Raw genomic sequence first — 18,490 nt, 5'->3', positions numbered from 1 at the left:
TTTTGAGGAATATGGTCTTGTATTTATGATAATGGAGCTATGTTTTACTTTTTTGTCCTAATGATCATGGTTAATGTATGTTACCACTTGTTAATCTCTTCTTAGGTATGGAGACTACTATGTCTGGAACAAAGTCACTACTTGCATACATAATATTCTTAGTGGAAGGAGGTGGATAGAACACTATGGAGAGATAACTATCAGAAACACAAAAAGCAGTGTTTGTATTTGTAAACTCACATTTGTCAAGGTAACATATGTATTCTAATACATATCATATTCATAAAACCGCATAGTTCAAGCATACATCAAGCAGTTTATTTAGTATTCCTGAAATCCACATTCCACATTCTGTCTTATCAACGTTCATAAATATGTAAATTGTCAAATGAGAGTGCTATGTCGAGTAGTATGACTCCATTCCATTGAACATTTGATATCAGAATGTTGCATTGCTGTATAGGTGTGTGCTATACTGTTGTTGGTTTTAGGTTAAGAATGAGTAATTTCTTTTGTATTACCACAATGAAAACACAAAGTCACTTTACACTTCTGTGCCATTTTACTTCTGCCTTTACTAGAATTTGGCAGTCAATATTTTCTCTCTTTCAATTAAATAATGCTGCTTTGGTTCATAGTATTTTAATATCCGGACAAGAACCACATATAAAACCAAATCACTATATACCTATGTTACTATCCATTATTTTCCCTAAAAATAAATTTGTCTTCATATTGCAACAAAATACATCAATACCATTGCAGTGTTAGCAGTGGTGCGTTACCATAAATCTGAAATTCATGTTTTGATGGATGTTCTGAGAATGGGCAACTGGCTCAGTAGGTGAAGGTGTAAGAAATAAATGTGTCTAAGAAAAGCAAAGCAGAGAAGAGAAACAGAAAGCAACAAATAACAAGTAATACTGGCTGAATGTCTTCCCTGCTGCAAACAGTAGTGTGCAGCACCCGTCAAAGGATTCCCTTACATGTACAGGTATATTCAGTATTTCTCCATACAGAAAGAAGAGAGTTAGTTGGCTCCGATCTTGCAACTTTCAAAGTGTCATTTTTGCTGAATTGTGTGGTGGGATTTGGGTTAATGAACAACAGTATAGTTCCCAGATGTGCAGATAATTTAAATACCTTTATACCAAAACACATATCAAATTATTGAGGGTTTCTCATATACTAAATCAATTAATATTCAGATCATCTGAATTTCCAATTCTGATATTCTTGGTTCCAGGTGAGCTGTTCAGATACAAAATTTGGACAGTTGGTGCCATGTATTAAGATTCATGCAGTGGCTGTATTGATAGAATGGGTAATGTGAAAAACAGTGTGAACTAGTAATTCTTTGTTAAACTTGCAGGTGAACTACTGGAATTCAAATGTAAATGAGGTGCAGGGAGTTGTGATAGATCAAGAAGGGAAGGTGGTTCATCGCCTTTTTGGAAAGTGGCATGAAGGCCTTTATTGTGGGGTTGCACCTTCAGCCAAATGCATATGGAGGCCAGGTAAGAAGCTTGTAATAAACTCTGGCAGTCACTGTAGTGTAACCCTAAACTATGTAGAGCTGTTTTAGCCATCATTTTAAATACACAAAATACTACTGGAGAAATTAAATTTCTGGCTAGACAAATAAACAAAAATTTACATGAGTTTATAATAATGGTAAATGGAAATGTTCTTACAGGGCATAGTCTTCTACATCTCACTCTGACTGCTGGTCAAATATTCTGGGGTCTTGTGGTCAGCTTAAAAAAAATTGGATGTCTGGGCTTGCGAGCTCCTGTGATTTCAGGAGCTGATTTCAACTTCCTTATTGCTTGCTTATAGGCACTGAGGTTGAATTAGTCATCCTTTGCACCTGTAGTATCTTTAATACATGCAGAGTGATTATCCAGCAATTGTCATTATTGTTAGTATTTTGAACCCTACTATGTATAGATACTATTTTCAACCCTACTTTGCACCCTACTCTCTGCTATGTCTACTCTGACTTCCGTTAGTGCTGAAGGTGTTGGACAGTGCCGAATCAGTCTGCAAGTGAGTGTTATGTTCCAAAATCAACTCTGAAGATCAGTTAAGGTTAGCTTTTATAGAGACATTTGGTAAGCCCATTTTCTGGGGAACAGGAAACTATGTTTAACTTGAAAATCTGGAAAACAGTAGTTCTTATGTAAAAAGGAAGGAAAATCATAGAAGTTTTGAATCTATTAGCATGTAATTACAACTTCCGCAGGATAAGCAGTTCAAATTAATATTTAGTGAATGTTGTTCCACCTAGAGAATAGCTTTTGATGCTTTTTAATTGTATGTAACCGTAAAATATATTAATATTTTTGCTGTTATAATTTAATAAATAAATTAATCTCTTGCATATTTAAAGTAATAGCTTAAAAAGCTTTTTTCTTTCTCATACATATTCACACAGGCTCCATGCCAACCAATTATGAACGTTATTATGGCTTCACGAGGTTTGCTATTGAGCTCAATGAATTAGATCCTTTACTGAAAGATCTTCTTCCTACAACAGATGCACGATTCAGGCCAGATCAAAGGCAAGAATGCTTATTTATACTCTTAATATTGCTGGGTTTAAGGCTGGGTTTGGCTGAGTATTGAATTTTGTCTATGTCTTTACTACAGTCTGAACTAAGCTTTGGAGGATTCTGCTAGCAGAGAAGGTATTCAGTATTGCAATCAAATTTCTGCCTTACTCAGTTGAAGGAAAGTAGAAAGCATCTTGTTGGTATAGTAGAGCTTTGGTGCAATCTTTGGGCAGAGGTAGGATTCCTCATAGCAAACTAGAAAGACAGGCTCTGAAATGTCTTGCCCTCCTGCTGTGAATGGAATCAACACTAATTCCCTCCTAAATCTCGGTTCAAAGTACTTCAGTGTTTGTGATATGTTGAAGTTACTAAAGAAAGTGTATGCCTTAGGCTATAGGTCAGGTACATGTAACTGGGGAGTCACATCTTGGTTATTCTTATTTTATGAGGTTATGACTAGATCTGAAAGTGGTTACAACACAGACAGGCTTGGCTTGGCTTGGCTTCTGCTTGATTTTTCTGATGATTGGCACTAGAAATCCCTTGTCCTAGACACTGTATGATTGCTATAGGACCTGCTGTTATTCATACAGGCTTCTGGAGGAAGGAAATGTAGAAGCGGCAGCATCTGAGAAACAAAGAATAGAGGAACTCCAGAGAGGTCGGAGGCGGTACATGGAAGAAAACAGCATTGAATATGTACCCAAATTTTTTAAGTGAGTCTATTCATTTCAGTAGTAAGTCTGTTTTCTGTAGTATGACTGGACAAAATACTACAAGACTTATCACCAACATAGTCTGTTAATCATGAAAGCCTGGAAAATGGCAATTTTAAGAAAAATAATCAGATACCTGATCTCTGCCTGAAGCAATTTTTACATAGTTTAATGCTTCATACTTGAAAGATCATTTTCTCCCAAGGGGCAACAGCTATACAAGCCCGCTGCACCCCTCAGCCAATGTTTTTTGAAGTGCAATAGAAGTATAATATTAGAATCTAAGATTTAACTATGTTATTGTTTTACATCATTGCATAAACAAAGTAATAAACAGTGACCTGAAAAACAATATCATACATACATATATCTCTCTGTAAAATGTATATATAAATGTATATATATCTACACTTACGTTACAATTTATTTTTGAGTGGAGGGGTTTTTGTTTGTTTGAAGCATTCTTCTGAAACAAGGGCTAGTCCCACCAAATAGCCTGATGTTTAGCATGACAAATCAAAAGTGAAAAGATTGAACATGCTTGATGCAGTTTTGTAGTGGAAGATAAGGAAAATACTGAGGACACAAACGACATAGATGGTAAAAGACTTGCATTCTGCAAGCTAGATCTCTTGGTTGATCCCCTGCGCATAATCAGAATCTGTAATGGCCAAAGAGGCTTTATGTGGCTCTAAGACCTGTTCACACAGATCAGACAACACATTTGCGATCTTGGCTGCTTTCTAAACCTTCCACTTTTGACACAGGTAGAGGCTGATTTTTATTGTTAAATCCCTGACTGTTCTTGTGTCCTTTAGAAATATAAAATCAGATTTAGTATTGGGTTAGATCAGAGAGGTATGGAATATGATTTCATATTACATAAGAGCAGAGATCTATGGTCAGAACTTTTCCCCCCCTCTTTCTCTCTCTTTTTGTTTTTTTCCTTTCTACAGAAAAGTTATCGACGCTAATCAAAGGGAAGCCTGGGTTACCAATGACACCTACTGGGAACTGCGAAAGGATCCTGGCTTTAGTAAAGTAGAAATTCCTGTACTCTGGTAAACTGAGAATGTAGATCTAGTAAACATATCACTCTGAAGAAAAAAATAACTATGCACAATATGTTTCTTATAGCTAAGCGTGGTTTGTGGGTCTACGGAAAAACCTATCATTCGCATTTATTTTCATCTTTATAACGGACTTTTGAAAGTGCATTAGACCAGGCCTCTGACCACTTCTGGATCTTTTTAATTTTGCAGCAGCCATTAAAAAAAAAAAAAAAAAAGAAAAAAAAAAGAAACAGAAACCTTTTAAAGTTTCATATGCTGAAAATCCAGAACAAAAGAAGCAGATGAGTTATCCAAAGTCACTCGGAAGAGATGGTAAATGTAAAACTGCAACCGGTGCTTTAAACAGACATTAAGAGTAATATAATTTAAATTACAAAACAAAACAAAACAAAACAAACCCCCACAAAACAAAAGAGGAAGAAAAAGAGAAAAAATCCATTTTGTTTCAACTATTTTTGTTAAAAACTCTTGGGTCACAACACTGTCATTTCTGGCTTCAGGTTAGTCCTTTGGTGTGATGTGCTTGGACTGGCCTTTGTCAAAAAGATACGCTTTTCCGGAAGCTGTTCCCATTCATATGCCATTGTTCATGCCTTAAACAAAATAAGAAGATGTACAGTAAGTAATTTTAAAATATGTATGCTTAGGCTTGTGTGAAGGGCAGATTTTTAAAGCACTAGAATTTTATCATGATATAAATGTTGGAGAACCTGCATTATTTAAAATCAAAAGACAACCAAACATCTAACTGTATTTCAGAGGAATGAGATCTACTGTACATGCTTTAGCTTTGGGAAGCTGACTGTATATTCAGACTAAAAAGAAACTGCTAACTGATTGAATTTGAGACAATTTTGGTAAATGCATATGAATTGATTGTCAGAAAGTTCATACTCTAAATGACTGATGCTGAGATGCGATCATCACTTTTACCACTGGCTAGACATGGTCTCACAGTGAATCTCATTTCCCCGTAACTGTTCATACAGTTAGAATTCCCTGAAGCTTTGCAACAGCGTTAAAAGCACAGAAAGATTTCATGGGAAGCTCTCTGGCTTCTCTCCAGAAGCTGGACAGTACTGTAAATACAACTATTTTCTGCCACACACACTGTTTACTTTACTGGCTCTGTTTTTTCCCCATCCGCTTTTCCTATCTAAATTTATATTTGAGAGTATGGCAGAGGCTCCCATGCGTTGTAGCTGACAACTACTACTTGTGTTGCCAAAATAGCTTTTGTGCAAAATTATATTTTACAGTTTTTCATAAAGTGATTCTATATTTTTTGATTAAGAACCAAGTCTCTTATGTGTTGCTAAGCCTCAGTTAATATATGTGGGAGAAGGCTTGGCACTTTCTATTTTTCAGAGATTTGAAAATCTCTGAAACGTTAAACAGTAGGAGGGCAGATTTTAATAAAAGGAAAAAAAGTAATTTTATTAGGTAAAAACTGCATTCCATATGGTATGATCTAGTCTTCCATTTATGCGTGTATTATACATCCAGGCACTGATGATAGGTTAGGTGTCATGCATATGCACTGTATCTCTTTGTACATGTACACAGTGTACATAGTGCACTTGAATTTTTCTATTTAAGATTGATTCTAGTACTGAGACCTAAAAAAAATTATTAGATAGGTATGTGATCCTGCCAGCAGAGCTGCTTGAACAGTTCTCAGTAGATTATGCTTCTTGTTTTTGCAGAGTCAGGTCCCTACAGAACTGAGATGACTTTGATTATTTAATATGCATTTAGTTCTCCTCCTTGTTAGTATGGCAAAGCAACTGGCAGAGCAACTAGCTACTAATAAATTCCAATTTCTTCACACAGTTCTATTATCAGGAAGAACTATGAAAACCTAAAGAAAATATTAAGTAGACTTTATAAGAATTGTGAATGCTCATGAATTGCTTATGAATATTTGGTGTAAAAAAACCTGTGTGCAGATTAACAGGATTTCTTCCAAAGAGAATTTAGAATTATTCAAAGAACGATATCTTTTTCTTTCCTAGTTGAACCTAGTCTGATTTATTTATTTAATTTTTTTTTAGTTCTGCAATTGTTATTATAAAAAAATGGAAATATATAAAAAGTTTGGGGTTTTTTAATCATATTTGGTTAACTTCATCCTACTTGCTTTAATGACACTACACTATTAATCAAATTGGCACATTGTGTGCAAAATAGCAATTAATTATTCTGTGTCACTTTCCTTAAAAACGTCATTAAACATTTGCCCACATCATGCTCCAGTCTTTGTGTGCAGTTCACCGTGATATTAGAAAGCATTATCTGTGTATGACTGCAAGTACATTTGAGGGATAGAAACTGCATGTCCTCAAATTTTTTTAAAAGTTGGTTTTTAATTTAAATACAGAAATAAGGTCTTTAGTTTTACAGTGTTCTGCTAGTGTTTTTTGAACGCCATTATTTGCAATGCAAACTGAAACTTGGTGTACACTAAAGATGCTGCCACTGATTTAATTATTTTTTACAATTGTTTATTTGACACTCATTGAAAGAAAAATAACATTAACATTTTTAGAATTAAAAAAAAATCTGTGATATGCTAAATCTTTCTATTGAAGGCACTTTTTAAGCCTACTGAATGTTAAATTAGTTAATTAGTAAGTAGAGGAGACACAAAACAATGCATCACAAAATATTTGCAGTCTTTATCAGAAATTGAAAAGTGCTAGCAGATGTACCTTAAAGCAATTTCTTGTAGTGCAGAATTCTATGGATTCTGTGCAAAATCTTTTATTAAATTTTTCCTGTAACCTTGGGGGACATCATGACATATTTTGTGCTGTTTCTAAAGAGAATGGGTTAACAGAAGATAGGTCTGGGGGCTTCTATCCAAATTATAATTTTTTAGACAACCCATGAAATTTCACCAGAGCTGAGTTGCGGGGGATAGTGGGCTTTCCACATCCCCTGCCAGTGTACTGCAGGATGGGGTTTCCCATGTTACAGGGAGAACGCACTGTTGGCTCCTTTGCAGCCTGGCACCCATTGTAAGTGCCTGCTGCTTTTCAGCAGGGCTGCTGCTCGGTTGTCCCTTCCCAGAATGTGGGATTTTTCCGCCCCAGGTGCAGACCTTCGCACTTCTATTGAACCGCATGAAGTGTCTTCTGGCCCAGTCCTCAAGCCGAGCAATGTCCTTCTGACTGAAGCTCTGCCATTTGTCGTGCCGTCTCATCCTCCTAATTTAATGTCAACTGCGAACTTGTTAGCATGTAGTCGATGTCCTTGCCCAGGTCACTGGTGAGATGTTGATTGACACGGGCCACAAAATTGACACCTGCAGGGCTGTCCTCGTCGCTGGCTGCCAGTGGGGCATAAGCCATTTATCAATGCCCTTCAAGGCTGGAGATTTGGGCAGTTTTCAGCTCACCTCACTCCATTCATCCAGGCAGTATTTACTTTTGAAAGGCATGAAAAATACTTATCAGCAGAGTAGATTTAATTGCTGTAGGTTTGGTATGTGATGAAAATTAGTACAACTCATTTGACATTTAAAACCTGTTAGACAATTTAAGAAGTTCTAACTTTTACTACAAAGATGTATCCTTTGCTTTTTCCTGTGTTTTCTCAAAACACCTATTTCTGTATAAAATACACAACCCATATGCTTTAGTTTCACAATAATGAACTGTACTTTCAATTAATATTTCAAAAGTGTACCTTAATTTGTTCCCTGTTCTGGTACTGCAGATATGATAGGTTAATAATAGCCATTTTCATCAAATGTAATGTCTTATAAAGACTTAAATAGCTTCATTCCTATTTTAGATCTGTATTAACAAGCTGGTAGATTTTTCGGCATATTAGAAATTGTTATCTCACTGGGAGATACAATTTTAATATGAGTTGATTTTTGTACAGTATCACTGTGATTAAAAAGTCATCTGGACATCCATTCTTATTTTAGACACATGTAAGTTGCATGAAATAAACTTTTTTTGTATTTGGCTTTAAAAGTGAACTCTTTTCATCTTACAAATAATGTTACCCTTTATTTTTTTCTCATTTTGAACTTCTGACTCTGAATGAGCTTGTAAGGCATTTGCGGGTTTTATTTGAATAGCACATGCTAGGCATATGTCGAGTATTGCAGTACGTATACATGACACAGTTTTGAAAGATATTGCCCTTAATTTCCCTACTGAACACTGTTAGAGCTTTATGGAAACAAATGACACAAACCTTAAGGCACAATAGGAGCCAGTGCTGGTCCTGCCCTCATGGGCACCTAGTGAGGACCTTGCATCTGGGCCATGCCCTCTGATTCCCATGGAGGTAACATGGGATTTTCTCACCCTTGAACCAGGCAAAGTGGAGCCCAGTGCAATGCAGTCTTGCTCATAGAGTTTCTCTCAAAAAATCTGAATTTTTAGAAATACCCTGGAAGGGAGGGGAGGTTCATTTGCACTTGCACAATAACCAAGAGGGCTGAATATGCCAATTCTCTGTGAGTTTTGCAAAACTTGCTTTCACTAGCAAAGCTCTGTTAGTATAGGGAAGGTTTGTGTGGTCTCCTTGTTTTATAGGATTTTGAATATTGTCTGGTGCAGAGATAAACACTAGCTCTTTAACATGCCGTTGGCTGCAGTCGTAATCTGAGGAATAGCTCTTATTTTAGGTGTCATTACTAATACTGGAGCTGTATAATGAAAGTAAAGGAGAGTTTTCAGATTAAATCCACCTGAAAGGAAAGAGTATTTGTATTCATATGCTAAAATGACAGGAGGGGTTAAGTTAGAGAGTTTGGTCCAGCGGGGGGAAAAAGATCAATGACAGATGTCATGTTTAAGAAACACTGGAATGGCCTCACCGGTCACCCTGTGTTATACACAGACCTGGGAGAAAACTTAACAAAGTTTACTGTGTCATAACCACTTACTCTAGCAGCTACTGGGGCTGAAAATACTATCTTGGGTTTTCTTCCTGTCTGTCATTAAGTAACAGTCATCAAAATTGTATAAAACTTGAACTTCCTGTTTAGAACATATATTGATAAAAGTCACAGTAGGTAGGGATACGGCGGCAACTAAGTATTTCGTTCATGTGCTCAAAGTTGCAAAGGTATATTTAGTATAAAAAGTAGTATAATTTTCTACTTTACCATCCCTGGTTACTTTTGTTATAATTCTGGTATCACTCAGAAGTAGTTTCATGGAGAAAGGTCTTTTGGTTTTTTATTCTTTTTGTTTTTAACAGAAGAATCTGGACTAAGTGTGTTAATAAAGTTTAATTATTCCTGGGGAGGATAGCTTCCTGAGCTCCATTAGAACAGTGAATGGCACCTGCAAGAATGTTGTAAATCTCAGTAAGCTCACAGAAATGGCTTATTTACAGCAACTTATTTTATTTTTGTATTATATATTGTAAGGAACCTACTTACAAAAGCAAATACATTATTTGCTCTTTAAACTAGGGAATGTAAAACACCTTCATTCATTAGCTTTAGTGTAAGCTATGTCTTTCTTCCACTAAACTGAAAAGCCTCTTTACGAAATGATTTTTGTATGGTATCTTGAAGGTTTAAAAAGTGATAGTGATGTACTTGTAGGTGTTTTATATACCTCTCTCCTCCTTTGTCAAGTATTGTGGTATTACAAACCCATCATATCTTTAATTTTTTTTTTCCCTGCCTTGCGATCTTTGACAAACCTCAGAAAAGAAAAGGGAGGGAGAGACTGCAATGGAGAACACTGAAACTAGTCACAGCAGCTCTGTCAGTGGCACAACTGTAACAAAATAGAAAGTTTTCTAACTTTTATGAATTAAAATGTCAGCAGAGCTGCTGAATCCATTTCAGGCAGGTTACCTTAATACTATTTTTCTTTCCACTGATCCATGACAGCATGAAAAAAGGGAAGATTGACGACATCTGCTCAGAATTAATTCTGAAGGTGAAGGGAAGTTTTTATTCCTTTTATAAACAAAAGTGACTGTAGCCAGCATTTGGCTGAAGGTGTATTGGTAATGTGGACAAAGAGAGTTACATATTTTATAAGTAAGGAAACAATAAAGTTGGAATATATAATCAGCAGTGTGTAATATATTCTGCCGTGACCTATGAATAATTCACTGAAGCATGGTAAAGCTACTTCTTCGTACTCCTGGAGCAATGACAGATGTTGTCTCCTATGAAACACTAGAACATGTTTCCATATTGACTGCTACTTTTACTGGTCTGCATTAATGAAAGAGGGATATCTTATGCTAATGTATAGTGTTGCTGGCCCAGAACATTAGGGATGCAAAAATGGAAGAGGTGAGGAGATTCCTTCAAAAAGTCAGAAGTGGGTAACTTATCTTTTACACCCTGAACATCAAAATGATGTAAGTGCTATACAAGAGCAGCACACGCAGTGATAATATTCAACCAGAACTGTTCATCTTCACTGAGGTACTCGCTTCTTGTGCCAGTCAGTGTAGCCACACATGCAACGTCTTTTTTCTGAAGTTGCATTACTATTTATGATTGCACTTGCGGCCCAGCGGTTGATTTGTCAGGTCCACCGAGGACAATCGGTGTAAGAGTCAGGATTGCAAACTCATATTTCTTTTCTAGTAGTCCTGTGCTGAATGCTCCCTCTCTTCCTTTGTTAAATTCACCTAAACAAGGAATATTACAGTAACATTAACAAAATGAATATAAGTTTAATCCTCAGTATTTTCCAGCCAAAGGAAAATTCAGGATAGCTTATTCAACTGTGTTGAAGAAATACAGACGAGATCTTAAATTATCTTTGTATTTGCTTAATATTTTATAACATATTTTGAGATTGGATCACCAACAAAAAAATTATACATAAATATATTAAACTTGCTTTGTCACCTATCTTGAAGTCAACATTGAAAATTATCATTCTAATCTGAGGTTAGAAATCAGGTCTATTTAGTTCTTGAAGTAAGTGTTATTTATTGGAGAGGACTTTGCTGCTCCAGACCTCCCAGCAGGTTAATGCAGAGGAAAAAACACTTGCTGTAAGCTTTAGCATGATTTGTTAATGATACTAAAGTATTCTTTCGTGGTTGAAATATAGTGTAGAAAATTCAGATCACAATAAATTATATTTTCAGCTGAGTCTCAAACAAGACCTGACTATGAGCTGAGAAATAAAGGCTGATGAGTGTATTCTGGTATGTAGGCATAAAAGCAAAGATGGCGACTTCTACCTTAGTTAGGCTTTCGCTCTACTTAACAAAAGCACTGTTCTTGTTCCTTTATAATTATTTCTAAACTAATTATTTTCAAACATTCATTCCTCACTAAGAATTAATTACATGTGAAGTTTCAGTTTTAAAAATTAAACAGTGTTTGGAACTCCACAGACATGAAGGGTGGTGCTTCTGTCATGCACCTAGTGCTCAGACCTTGCTAAATCTCCAGCTTTCAGAGCAGGGTGGACCTATAATGCTTACTCACTAAAATTTAATCCTTGGACCAAAAAGAAATGTCAGTGGGCTTTTCTGGATGGATGGGGTTCTACTTTGTATATTGATTTTTGTCTATGTTATTTACTATAAAATAAGTAAGAAATCAAGCTGCTAGCATCTGATGTCTGAAATCTTTTCCTTCACCAAAATGCATAGCAAACTTCTTGTTCTTTATCTATTACTGCTAGATTGTCTGAAGTGGATACTTCAGCATGTAAAAAGCCATCACAAAATTAAACTACTGTGGTATGCAGAGAGATCATTATGATAGTTCTGTATTAGGATATTAGGTATATTTTCTTTGTTGTAACCATTAGCAAGACTCTTCTTTGGGTCTTTTTCTGCTTTTCTTTGTATAATTAACTGTTTGGTGAATTATGATTTCTCAGTATTTCAACAGCAAAGAATTCTGTATTTTCTCTCATTTTTTGCACAAAGTTAATATGAATTGACAATAATGTCACACTTTTTTGGTGAAATTAGATCCCATACGCACATGTATGAAATGTAGTAAATTTTAGTATTTATACCTTGCTCAGACTCTGAGAATGCCATTAGAAGAGTAAGGTCTAGATTAGTTGTTAATTTTACATTGCCTTACTGAGCTTCTTTGCTTTTAACAGCCTTTAATTTCAGATGGGAAACAGTCCTGCACCAGTTCTTTAGCAGGCCAAAATGTCAAAACCTAAATAGCTAAAAGAGCATTCTTTACTGATTGCCCATATCCCTGTGCTCATTCTACAAAAAATCTCAAATCTGTTGATTTCTTACATACCTCTTTGTGTAGCATACTTGTAAAAGTAGGTTCTCAGAGTCTTTCCACTGTGATTATGCTATTATGTCAGCTAGAAAGGTATACAGAAACTCGCTTTGCGTATTTTAAGATGAATTTTAAAGTCAAATAGTTGCTTTCTAGATGCCTGGCATATAAAGCCAGTGCTGCTTTTGAGTACTGGGTAGACGGTGTCTGTTTTACAGGAAAATAACAGACTGCAACTAGAAAGATTCTGTGTTCCTAGATGCAGGAGGCAAAATTTTTTCTGTTGTTTGAAAGCAATAGAAAACTGTTACTTAAGGGAAGGAAAGAAAATACGAAGCATTTATGTACCCAGCTACCCAAATGTTGCAGAAGGCATTATTTTTGAGCACTGCAATATTAAACCTGACCTGCAGCACCCGTAATTTTATGCTCAGAAGTTCACTGTGGACTTCCGTAAAGAAATGAAGAAGAAAAGGATACTGGAAAAAAAAGTCAGTACCATAATTTCTAAATAACTCAATAGAAAATTGATTTGCAAATATTTGTTTTGAAAACCGTATAAGCTACTTAAAGTATCACAATTTTTAAAAGCCCAAGTTTAGTCATAGTACATTCAGTAATTTAACATTTAAAAAAGTAATATTGATTGATCTTGATTGCTTTCCTGCAAATGCATTTATTTGTGCTTGACTGTTCACAAGTTTGGTATATCTTTCAGGCTGATTCTTCTTTACATCTTATTAATTCTGACTCCAAATACTGGCTCTAATTGTGCCTGTAAAAACAATTCTATTGCTTACTGTTACTAAACATCAACAGCTGAGGAATAACATAGCTAGGATATAATTTGTATATTCCAAATCTATAGACTTTTATTTCACATGCAAGAGTTAATCAGCAATGCACGTCAGATTTGTTTTCTGTTTCATCTGCTTGGACTCTGATCTCGCACAGGCATCAGTACGTACTTAGCATAAACATTGCAAACAGTCTGATTGGATTAAGTTTAAAAGATGTAGATACTAAAGTTCAAATAAAAAGGCTCAACAGCGACATTCCTAAGAAATCAAAACAATGTACCTGGTTACACCAGGCTTTATAGTACTTGATTTTTAATTCCTATATGCTTAAACAAATGAGCACCTACGCAGATGAGGCTGAGCTGCTGTTGGTACTCCATTGAACTCAGTGAGCTTCCAGGTGAGTGGATGATCTAGCTGCCCAAATCTATTTCAGCTGTAGGCCTAGCATACAGTGAAGCCTAGGTATTCAACTAGGTACACTTAAGCTTGATTTTGAATACGTGCACTGTCTTGTGGAAGATAAATGTGTGAAATACAGCTGGTTTGGCTGCTTGCCAGTCAGAGCAATATATTTGACTTTGCTTTGACTCTCTTGTATTTTGGGACCTTATTCTGGGGCTTGTAGTATTTAAAAACCAGTTAACTTCATGTCTCTGCAAAGCTCAATTATGTATGACGGAAGAAAGAACAGGAGATTAAATCAATGACAATTCGTCATATTATGTCTCACTCTGGCAAGCTTAATTGTAAGAATATTTGCAATTCCTACCCCTGTTTCCCTGTACTTTCCCCAGGATGGTGCCAGCCCAGAGTGAGGGTTGCTAGTACTGTATGCCAATCAAAAAAGGAGACTAATCTTTCTGATTTGCAAAGAAGGGGGTGGCTAACTAAGAGCATGCTCCTAATCTCAGCCTAGAAAAGCATGAATGTGAGAAAGTGCGTCCCGTCACTCCTTCTAGGCTTTAGCACATAAATAGAATTGCTTTTTTTGGTATATCAAGTTCTCTGGCTACTTCAGAGATTGAACCTAGCCAGGAAGGAGCAGTAAAAAAACAGTTTTAAGTTCCCACATAATGCAGCTGCAACACTTATTCTGTGTCTTTGCACTTGTGAGTTGGTTTTGAACATACTGTTGTAGTAATCCAGAATGCAGAGGCCTCACACTGACTACCTCTCATGCAATAAAAACCAAGCTCATACAGTAGTTAATGTTGATTGCAGTTGAGTGTCTTTTGGCCACATGATTCAGGGAGGTGGTAGTGGGGGGAATAGTAAACAAAAGAAATTAATTTAATGAAGACTTTATTCCAGTGATGTATGTGGTATACACAATACCCATAATACCAACTCCAACTGAGGGAGGTCCTACAGCTTCTGGTAGGAAATAAAGGTGACCTTGGCTATGCTATAGTTTATGTTGTACTCTAAAATGTAACAAAAGATGGCATCTGTTTCCTTCAGGCTGAGCTGGATTTATCGGGATATCATGTCCAAAAAACACAGACACACTATTCTAGTTTTTGAGGAAACGTGATGCTCTTTTACCTGTTGCAATGTAATTGGATAATGCATGTACAAATGACTTGTTTAGCCTGCCAATGAATGTTGCTAATGCCTTACCAAAAAAAAAAAAGCATATTTTTTGTATTTTTTTCCTCAGAGGCAAATCCAAACAATGCTAGATTTGGGAAACTGTTTACTGAAAAGCATTTTCTAATAGATCTCTGATGAAGTGCAATTGTATAATTATTATTGTTCAGTGCATACAGTACATTGTCTCCATCACTCTGTACACTGCTGCTATTAGTGCTTGTTCTAATAAATCTCAATGTACACTGTTTAAACTGCTATCATCTGTGTTCTGATTTATTGACATAAACACTTTAGAATATGGTTCTTGAATGAACTGTTAAGTGAATTAACTATTAATTGTAAAATTTTTAATATATATTGTACAGATTGATTTTGGAGAGGTGGGTGGTAGTGGCAGCAATAGCCCTGAAACAGCGGCTTCTCACTAGCATCATCCTGTTCCTTTCTAACCTTTTTCCACTGCAGGATTATTTTTATAAAACTTTTCCCATGTGATTCTCTGTGCAGTTCCTTTAAATCTGGCAGGAGCTACCAACTGCAGTCTCAAAGAAGATAATTTTCTTTTTGGCAGTTCCCAGTTTTATCTTCATGCTACAGCTGGTAAGAGCCTTTTGCTTTTTATTTTTCACTTCAGCTTGCTCTTATGATTAAAGGGAGCTTGCAGTATGTTTCTCAAGTTTTGTTGAGAGGGTGTAGGGAAAATGGTTCCTGATGTTCTCTAATAGAATTGAAAAAAGAGGTGTGGAAATGAAAAAAAAAAAAAAAAAAAAATTCTTGACACCCACCCCTTCTGGCATCTTGGAAAAATAACAGTATGTGGGATTTTTCCATTGTGTGTTCTTGTCAGTTGTTCAGCCCTTAAATCAATTACATTTTATTCAAAATGAAAGCATAATAGAAAACAAGAATTCGGTTAGGAGGAGAAATTAAGGTTTTTGTTGTTTCTTGGCATTGTAAAAAGAACAAGTGTTCAAACAGTCTGGAATGCTGCCTGAGTGGAAGCAACAGCAAAGGAAGGGAGAACACGTCATGAATGGCAATGCTTTCTTTCTTGTGTCAGAGTACACATCTGATCTTGTCCAAACCGATGCTCCGAGCCAGGTTGTAGACTGGGAGTTTATCCCCGTTAAACAATTCTACAAGTGAAATTCAGCTCTGGTTTCACATTTGTGTAGTTGGGATCCATACTTTGCCTTTGCAAAACAAATCTAACACTTTTTGATGACACTTGCTCAGCAAAATTACTGTGCATAAATGAAGTGTGACAAGCTATATGTCATTACTTACTTAATTGGTTAAAAAAACCCAACACAACAAACCTTTGGGAATAGGTTAGGGTGCACGAGGCCTGTGAGGCAGCAGTACCAATCTGACATCTAATTTAGCATAAAAACTATTACTTAAGTGTGGAAGTAAATTTTATATTTAAATTTAATCTAACCAAGAGGCAGATGATACTTCTTCTTAACCACAAATATGTAGGCGTTGTGATGTGGTGAAGTGAGACAGTGTGGGAAGCTATTGACAAGATTTCATCCTGACTCAGCTAAAGTTGTTGCCCACAGAAAGCTGTTCCAAGTTTCACTGCCGGTACAAAAATCTGTTCTGATGTGATGATACACAGCGTTTTTGCCCAGCCAACGTATCAAGCCACATGGTTCTCCAAGTCCTTATTAGCTTATTAAATATTTAAGTTGGTCTAAATGTTAAAAACCACAAATGTACAATATTGACTGTTCCTGCACCTGAATATGCAAAACTATTTTTTGAGTAAGTAATCATTACTAAATCAGATTAAAAGAAACTAAGCTGAAATATCATTCAAAACTAATGAGCTACTGTGGGCTAGCTGAGGAGGTACTCTATAGTTTGTTTTGCCTGAGTGGTGAGTCTAATTTTCTTCAAGGCCAGTAAATAAAATGTCTTTTATTTAGACTGTGTTTTTCATTTCTGAAAGCTATGTCTGAGATGTAACTACTATGCAGAGTAGCTAAGAGACAGGCTAGGTTGTATATCCCATACGTATATCCCATACCTATATCCCAAGTACATCTCAATAATGGTAAATTTAAAAAGAATTCAGAACAAGTTAATAAAGTATGGCATAAATGCATGTTACAGACATGAATCTGTTGTAAAGATGTTTTTTACATGTGATTAGATAACATTAGATTACATTTGTAATCACATGGAAAAGTTCCAAAGTAAAATCAAATATGTAGTTGCTTTTCTCACTGAGGACTGTCTGGCTGTATTTCCTTCGGCAAAGAAATGAAACTAATTACTAGCTCAAATTTCATGACTATCCCAGGTTTCTTGAGCAGGTTTTTTGATAAGTCAGTGGTGGAAAGAAGTATAATTAAACATTTCCAAAAGGTTACACTTGTTGGACTGCAAGTCGACTACAAGTTCTGGTGAGGACATTGAGTTATTTTTTTTAACTGATAAAATTGAAGGTCTTTTAAGTTCCTCTTTACGTAGGTTATTTTTGAGGGCCTGGCATTACATTTAGCAGTCAAAGAAATTGAGGTGATAACAGCACAAGGGCACATCCATTCTTCAGTTCTAGTTCAAGAGCTGATTTCACTTAAATGCTGATCAGCCAACCTAGTACGACAATATTAGTCAGGCTGCTTTTTATGTTTGGTGACAAGAATTTTTTATGTCACCTGTCTGTTAAAATGTTTAGTATCTGGAAGCTACTCAAGTATCTTCTCATTTTATGCCTATGCATGTGGGGAAAAAAAAAATTAGGAAACTAGATGAGGAAGTATTCTCGTAGCATGGAAAGGAACAGCCTGAATAAGCATAGAGGTGATTATGAAAGAGGATACTGAATTCTTGCATGCCCTACAAACACCTACTTCATTTTGTCTTTTTATAAATACTCTGTATCCAATGATCTGAGAATACTTTACTTTATAATACTAGTTGGTTCTTGCAGTATCCTGCTCAGGGAAGTGATATATTACCACAGCCACATACAGTAGGTTTCATAGACTGAGGTTAATTGCCCAGTATCACAGAAGAGCTAGTGGCAATGCTAAAAATAAATCCAGTTCAAGCCTACTGCTCAGATTAAAACATAAGGAGAAGCAGCAAGGAACAAGATATGCCTGCTACTGAAGGAAGTATTGTATAAAGATAACTGTACCAGTGCCCATCAGACAGATTAGCATGGCCAATGTGAATTCTATCACAGTAGACAAATCCTTTGTTCTGTAATCTTTCTTCAGACATAGTGGCACAGCAGCAGCAGCAGCTACAGTTCCATATCCTCATACAGGTGGATGCGTAAGCCCACAAAACTCTCCTCTAGCACAGACACCCTCACTCACAGATGCTGGAAAAAAGGATTTAGCCATTTGGGCAGCATCCTGCAAAGGGCGGGCAGCATTAAACCTACTTTAGGTCACACTGACTTGTTTGTTTCCACATTTGTCTTCACAAGCTAATAATGCTAGATTATGAAAGTAGCTTAATTGTATGCAGTAATGTTTATGTAACAAATGACCACTTCTTTTGGCTGAAAGAT

The 18,490-nt window shown here is 36.1% G+C and overlaps 2 protein-coding genes across 9 annotated transcripts in view; both read left to right on the top strand.

The window, feature by feature from the left end:
• The window catches only part of OSBPL6 (oxysterol binding protein like 6), a 116,067-nt gene extending 100,855 nt beyond the window's left edge, over positions 1-15,212 (top strand). For all 7 annotated transcript variants that reach the window (XM_052793502.1, XM_052793504.1, XM_052793500.1 and 4 more), the window contains 5 exons: positions 106-250; positions 1,373-1,517; positions 2,438-2,564; positions 3,149-3,271; positions 4,228-15,212. In XM_052793502.1, the coding sequence (XP_052649462.1) occupies positions 106-250; positions 1,373-1,517; positions 2,438-2,564; positions 3,149-3,271; positions 4,228-4,336 (649 nt within the window). In that variant the 3' untranslated portion in view covers positions 4,337-15,212. The remainder of the gene's footprint in view (positions 1-105; positions 251-1,372; positions 1,518-2,437; positions 2,565-3,148; positions 3,272-4,227) is intronic.
• Positions 4,862-18,490, top strand: part of PJVK (pejvakin) — a 29,100-nt gene continuing 15,471 nt past the window's right edge. The window contains exons 1-2 of one of the 2 annotated variants that reach the window (XM_052793507.1): positions 4,862-4,962; positions 15,463-15,555. In XM_052793507.1, the coding sequence (XP_052649467.1) occupies positions 15,544-15,555 (12 nt within the window). In that variant the 5' untranslated portion in view covers positions 4,862-4,962; positions 15,463-15,543. The remainder of the gene's footprint in view (positions 4,963-15,462; positions 15,556-18,490) is intronic. The other variant, XM_052793508.1, reaches the window with a different exon arrangement.

The sequence above is a fragment of the Harpia harpyja genome, chromosome 7 (genome assembly GCF_026419915.1).
Source record: "Harpia harpyja isolate bHarHar1 chromosome 7, bHarHar1 primary haplotype, whole genome shotgun sequence".
In the NCBI taxonomy this organism is placed as follows: Eukaryota; Metazoa; Chordata; class Aves; order Accipitriformes; family Accipitridae; genus Harpia; species Harpia harpyja.
This window is presented reverse-complemented; position numbering and strand designations above follow the sequence as displayed.